We start from the raw sequence: 7,350 nt of genomic DNA on the forward strand, positions 1-7,350 counted from the left end.
GCCCATTACCAAAGGAGAAACACTAATCTAGCTACAAACTTTTCTATCTACATCAGTGTCCTGGTAGCATAAAGTTTCTCAGAGTCATCAACTAATATCTGATGTGACTTAAGGCCCACTCCATGAGATGGAACCCACACCTGAGACTGCTTGGATGACCAAAGCATAAGACGAGATAGTCCAGATACCCAGGGTAAACAGAGAGCCCAAATAAAGGAATATAACAATAAAATGACACCTAATGACATTCTGCCATACTCAGAAATCAGGGACTTGCTCATGCATCAACAAAGAAACTCCTGCCTGCAACAAACATGGACAAATACAGAGACCCACAGCCACACACAATACACAAAGACCTTGGACGACTCAGCTATAAAAAGAGATCTCTCCATCAAATCCCTACTCCCAAGGCTCAGGGAACCCTACAGAAGAGGAGGCAAAAAGTAGAAGAGCCACAGGGGATGGAGGTCTTCTAAACACATCAAGCCTGCTGCACACATGAACTCACAGAGACTGGGGCAGCATGCACAAGGCCTTCCCAGTTCTTCCTAGAGCTGAAAGGAGAAGCAGGCACAAGCAGCCATCCTTTCCTCAGACACTATCTCCAACTGATAACCCCTTTCAGATTAAAATATAGTTGTCTCCAAGGGAGTCTCACACAGAAAACAGACTACTCTTAAATATAGGTTGCACAGCCAGCAGGAGACCACCAAGAGAAAATGAATCCAACCGCATCTTTGGAGCGTCCTCATCTCATAATGTCAGGGCTCCTTTTTTCATTTTTCTATTTTAATTTTAACTTTTTATTTTACTCTTTTATTTATTTCTCTCTGTCTCTCTATCTCTACCTGTCCTTCTTTCTTTTCTATGTCTGTCTGTCTGCCTCTGACTATCTCTGTCTCTTTCTGTCTCTGTCTGTCTGCCTGTGTCTGTTTCTTTCTCTCTCTGTGCCTCTCTGTCTCTGTGTCTCTCTGTCTCTGTTTCTGTCTCTTTGTCTCTTTCTTTCTCAGTGTGTGTCTCTTTGCCTCTGTATCTGACTCCCTCTCTCTTGCTCTTTCTTATCCTATGAGTACTTGGCATATATATTATGGCTTCCAGTTTCATGTTTTTATGGGATCCTGAATATGTGAACAGTTGAATTTCTGTGTTTATATCTGTTCCTTATATTTTTCTTGAGCTCTTTCATATCTGTTAGTTTACTTTGTCCAATTTCAACATATTTATTTTTGTTTTATCATATTATATTTATTATATTATTATCCTTTTAAAATCTGTTTTATTCTAATGACAGGGTGTGGATCCAGATGGGAGGGGCAATGGTGGGAAGAAAGTGGAAGGAGTAGTGGAAGGAGTAGAGAGGGGGGGAATATAATCTGGATATATTATGTGAGGAAAAAAGCTATTTTAAACAAAAGAAAAAATAATAAAAGAAATTAATTAATTAGTTAATTAATTAATACCATTGTCATATCTAATCCCATCCCAGACGAATCCCACTGACTTAGTGTTTGGCAGTTGGTATTTTATTTTGCACTTCATTTCATTCTTGCCACACTTCAAATATTCTATATCCGGGTCTGGCCATTGATTTTTGTCATCTTCACCTGGTCCTAAAATGTAAGAAACTTTGTTTTCTCCTTAACATTATTTAGTAAATTTTCTTTGCTACTGTCATCTTTTCAGTATTATCTCAAAGAATACAGGTTCAAAGTCCCTCCCTGAACAGACAGACATGCTGATGTATCCTCCCCTTCCCACTGAGCTGCATCTGCTGCAGTTGTATCATCACGCTTTCCTAGCTTGCTGTCCTCTTGATCGTGATGCAAACACACGGAGACCATATAATTCATCTGTAATACTTTGATTGTATCCAGGCTGTGACCTATTCAAAAATACTTGCTGTTTCAGTGAATCAGCTCACTTGACTGAATTCAGTAAATATATTTGCATTTCTATCGGATACAGAATAAGTAATAATATACTTTTCTTTTAACTTATCCCTTTTCGAGGTTTTAATCCTCCGACTAGCACCCAAGTCTAATGCTACTGCCTCAATAAGTCTGAAAATAATCTCTCCGAATTCATTCCTCCGTTAAGATCCCAGGCTGTGTCTGTTACCCTAGGACGTTTGCCATAAGCTCTTATGTAGGTGTTGTCCTTCCCCTCTTACCCTTTCCATCCTCATTTCAGAAATGGTGCCCTTTCCGAAGCTCAGTGAAGAAATGCTCACGTGACTTGTGCTTAGATGAATGAAGCCCAGAGATATGTGTGGAAAATATTGGGGGAACACATTATTGATGTAACATAGGCTCACAAGAATCAAATCAAGGTGCTCTGTAAAACTTAGTCAATGAAAAGTCAATTCAGCTTTCAATATAAGCCAAGGCAGGAGTAACTTACAAATGAATACACAAAAGTTTGTTAGAAACCAGTACCCATTTTATTGAAAAGAAACCATGCTCCCAGCTGTAGATGTAACAGCCATGTTCAGGCAACAGAAACAGATAGCAAGACAGCAGAACTAGTGAGACGAGACTGCAGATGCCAGGATCACAAAGTTGCCTTCTAAAAATGTGCAGCTGGAGGTCAAAGACTTTGTCAAATTTGTAGTTTCCTGGATATAGAGCTCTTGGCCATGGATCTTTAAAGAAGCATTTTCTTCAGAAGTGTCAGTTTAGGAGCAACTGATCCTCTCTCAGGGGTGTTCTAACAGCAAGAATAACATCTTCTGTAGCAAGATGGTCCGTAGCCACAGCAGCCAGATCTGTAGTAAGAGCCATATCCACAGCCACAGCCACTTCCATAGCCAGAGCCGTATCCAGAGCCATAGCCAGAGCCATATCCACAGCCATAGCCAGAGCCATATCCACAGCCATAGCCAGAGCCATATCCACAGCCATAGCCAGAGCCATATCCACAGCCATAGCCAGAGCCATATCCACAGCCATAGCCAGAGCCATATCCACAGCCATAGCCAGAGCCGTATCCACAGCCATAGCCAGAGCCATATCCACAGCCATAGCCAGAGCCAGAGCCACAGCCATAGCCAGAACCATAGCCACAGCCATAGCCAGAGCCATAGCCACAGCCATAGCCAGAGCCAGAGCCACAGCCATAGCCAGAGCCATAGCCACAGCCATAGCCACAGGAGTTGCCGTAGTAGTTACAACACATGTTGTCAATAGAGGAGAGTTCACTTGGGTTGCAAAAGAATATTTCTCAAGTGTGGATGCCTCTACTATCCTTGGACCTTTATATACTGCCAGTAATTGTCAGAGCATACCATTCACTCCCTGACTTAACTAACAAACATTTAAACTATTACATTCCAGTCACTGTTGACAACCCATAATGGTTTGCTTAAAATGAGTACATTACTTTGTATACTCTCATTTCATTTAAAGAGCATCATTTCAATTTCCTCTGGCAGAGAGGTTCCTCGGTCAAACCATGTTCCTAAGCATAAGAATACTGTTTAAATGTATCACCCAATGTGTGACGTATCTAGCAAAGTTTGGAGAAAATGTAAGAAAAATTCTCTCTCTCTCTCTCTCTCTCTCTCTCTCTCTCTCTCTCTCTCCTTTTTCCTATTTTCCAAATTTCTAGCTCCTACCCATTTTTACTTTTACGTTACTCTTTCTGCCCAGCATCTCTCCAGAAACCATACATCTGATAACTCTAGTACAAAAGCAACAATTGAGCCTCTTGCCACATATAGATGCAGTGAGCATGCTATCTGTATGTGACCCTTACACATCCTTCTTTCCTCCAGATACCAGGCACAGTAAGGCTCTGAGAAGCTCAGCATGCCCCCCCCCATCTCTTGCTCTCCGTGCCAAAACATGTCTTGTTGTTGAGACACCTTTAAAAACATAACTGGCAGCTATTGGATGGATCACAGGGCCCCCAATGGAGGAGCTAGAGAAAGTACCCAAGGAGCTGAAGGGGTCTGCAACCCTATAGGAGGAGTAACAATATGAACTAACCAGTACCCCCGGAGCTCGTGACTCTAGCTGCATATGTATCAGAAGATGGCCTAGTTGGCCATCAGTGGAAAGAGAGGCCCATTGGTCATGCAAACTTTATATGCCCCAGTACAGGGGAATGCCAGGGCCAAGAAGTGGGAGTGGGGAGGTAGGGGAGTGGGGGGAAGGGTTTGTGAGACTTTTGGGGTAGCACTGGAAATGTAAATGAAGAAAATACCTATTAAAAAATATATATAACATAACTGGATGGAAAAGCAAAACTTTTAAATCTCCTTTAGATCAGGAGCTACATGCTTTGCTGAAGAGAGAGGTTTTACCAGAGTTTGTAGAGAAGATTCATGCACGTTCGTGGAATTTAATAAGATGTTTCCTTCTCATTCACCTTTAATTGGGAAGTTAAAAACAATGCACAGTGTTAGAACGCTGACAGCAAGGATGCCCTTGCAGCTTCTAACGCTTCACGGATATAAAATAGAAAAAAAATTATAATTCACTCCATCTGCTCACAGTAGCTCACACAGCTCATTTCTTTTCAGATTTTGATACTTCAGTTCAATGAGCAGAGATGTTGATTGTGATCTTGAAGTGTAACATTTTTTCACAGCATTTTTCATTTTTTCCTCAGCGGTCATTCCATGTTGACCTTTTCATCATCAGAAGACAGAAGAACAGCATCATTTCTTTGGACATTAATTTTTCCTTGTTGCCATCATGCCACAACTAAAGAATTTTCTTTTTTCCCCAATAATATATTTTTATTCGCTTTACATCCCAATAACAGCCTCTTCCCTCCTCTCTTCCCAGTCCCACACTTACAAATCCCTCCTCACATTGCCTCCTCCCCTTCTCCTTAGTGAATGAGAGACTCCCCACCTTGGGTACTAACCCCACCCTGGGACATCTAGTCTCAGACCAGGCACATCCTCTCCCACTGAGGCCCAATCAGTTCTGGTGAGGAAAGGGGATCCAATGGCTGGGAACAGAGACCAAGATAGCCCCTGCTCCACCTGTTAGAGGACCCACATGAAGAACAACCTGCATGTTGTCTACAAATGTGTAGGGGCTCTAGGTCCAGCTTCTGCTTGCTCCCTGGTTTGTGGTCCAGGCTCAGAAAGCTCCCATGGTCCCTGGTTAGTTGACTATGTAGGTCTTTGTATGATGTCCTTGATCCCCCTCCAGCTGACTCCCTTCTATCCCCTACTCTTCCATAAGACTGTCTTGGCTCTGCCTGATGAAGCCTCTCAGGAGACAGTTATGATTTCCACATTAATATTGCAAATCTTGTCACTAAAGAACTTTAAAAATCCATGCACACCCATAGTAAAGATGATGCCTAGAGAACAAAGATATTTGTCAGGATTCCCCCAACTCTTACTCTGACTGATAATCCTTGCACTGATGTACATTGCATCAGTTGCAAGTGACCCCACAGACACATCCTCCAAGGACTTGATATTTTAGAAAGGATGTGGAGCTTAACAGGCTGTGCAGGATGGGGCAGCACCTTGTACCTTGATGTCCTCTCTCCTTGGTTCTCTCTCAGAGTACAAATCCACCAATAAAATTATTTGAGTAACAATATGGTGCTGTACAGTGGCTGTGGTTTGCAGTTATAAGTGTGCTACCACGCCATAAGGACTTGTATTTAAACTTTGTGAATATCTGTCTAGGAGAATATTCATAAACTCTTAATGTGATTAGTTCTTGAAGCAAGCTTTGGAAGAAGACCATATCCTATCTCCAAGATGTGGAGGGATACCAAACAATATTGGGATCCTCAGTGTCTTGGTCATCCTAATCAATGGTGCTTTCCATGTTCCTAGATCCCTAAAATATACTCCTGAAGTTCTAACCCCACAAAGGATGATACCATAAACTCCTTGATCCATACCCCATCTTTTGACTAAAATGTGCAATTCTCATGACACATACTACAGAGGATTCGTAATTTGATTCTCTAAGTTTTTCATCTCTGCACAGGCATCACTTCCGCAACTAATTTGATTTCCATAGACCCTGGGTAAACTCATGCTGGAAGGATGGTACTATTTTGGGAACTGGGCATTCACAAGGCCTGATATATGCATAAAGAAAGTCACTCCAAGAGCTGACCTTGTACAACCCCAAGTATAGGGTCCATTGTCTCTAATGTTGAAATGGAACCTCTGTCATATCTTTCTAAACTCTTTGGTTACTTTGTCACTCTAACAGCCATGAAACCCAAGTGAGAAAACAGGATAAACTCTTATTCTCATCCATGGATGATTTTGTACTGTTAGAGACATCTCAAATCACTGGAGAAAATTTCAAATGTTTCGATTTATGGTGAGAAGGAGCCTGAGTATCAAGGTATAGAAACTAGGAATGTTCCTAATTTTACAAGAGCAAGAAGAAAGCCAACAACAAATGTGCATCTGCTGTGAAAATATCAATAACTGCTGAGGTCTAGACTCTGGTTTATAGCCATATACCTATAAACAGATTCATCTATTATACAAATATTCTAACCCAAATGTGCCATTTCTGCTTGTGTTTACCCCTTATCCTTGATATCACCATACATGAAATTCAAATGTTAGGAGTTTTCTTGTTTATTTTTACTTATCTTGCTTGCCTAAGTTTGATTTGAGCATCATTTTAGAATCAGTCAGAATCCAAACTCTTTGATTATTTTTCCATTCTAACAACCATGAGGCCAAAGATGGAAGACAATATAAACATAGAAAAATTGCTCCTCCTATCTAATACTGGAAGTCATTGGTAGAAAAATGAATGGATATCAATTATTGAATGTCTTCAGTAGACGTTTCAAACAGATGGCAGTCTCATTTTGTGGTGACTTTCAGTCTTAAGCATTCCTTTTCCTTCTGTTGAGACATCCCCCCTGTCTTTTCGCCTCCAATATACTGGTCTTATCTGGCCCATCTGCTGTGCTTTATCTCTAACAAGTATCAAGAAAATAAAACTTCACTGATAATTTTCTTATTCCTCAGTTCATTTTCTCTTTGACTAGATAGTTTTAAAAATCAAAACTATAAATCCTCCTTTATAAATGCCCTAGGATAGAGGCTTCACTTTCCAGCCCCACAACACCTACTTGGAAAACCCAAAGCACCAAACCATCCTAAAGTTTCCATCCAGATTGTATAGCTTCCCATACTTCCCCATGAAGATGCTGAACCAGACAAACAAAAACACTCTGTACTGTGTAAATCTGCAGATAATCAGATCTGAATGAACGCTTTACACATCATGTGTATACCCGATTATTCCTCTAGTAAGAAATGGAAAATTACATCAAACATATGCTTTGATGTTGGATCAATATTGGTATGCTTATTTCAAATGTTCAAATTTTTAA

At 40.9% G+C, this 7,350-nt stretch overlaps 1 protein-coding gene across 1 annotated transcript; it reads right to left on the reverse strand.

The window, feature by feature from the left end:
* Positions 1-2,422: 2,422 nt before the first annotated feature.
* Krtap6-2 (keratin associated protein 6-2) lies at positions 2,423-3,211 on the reverse strand. Its single transcript, NM_010673.2, has one exon. It carries the CDS (start codon positions 3,175-3,177, stop codon positions 2,710-2,712), a length of 468 nt encoding a protein of 155 aa, NP_034803.2. The 5' UTR covers positions 3,178-3,211; the 3' UTR covers positions 2,423-2,709.
* Positions 3,212-7,350: the final 4,139 nt, after the last annotated feature.

The sequence above is a fragment of the Mus musculus genome, chromosome 16 (assembly GCF_000001635.26).
Source record: "Mus musculus strain C57BL/6J chromosome 16, GRCm38.p6 C57BL/6J".
NCBI classification, from domain to species: Eukaryota; Metazoa; Chordata; class Mammalia; order Rodentia; family Muridae; genus Mus; species Mus musculus.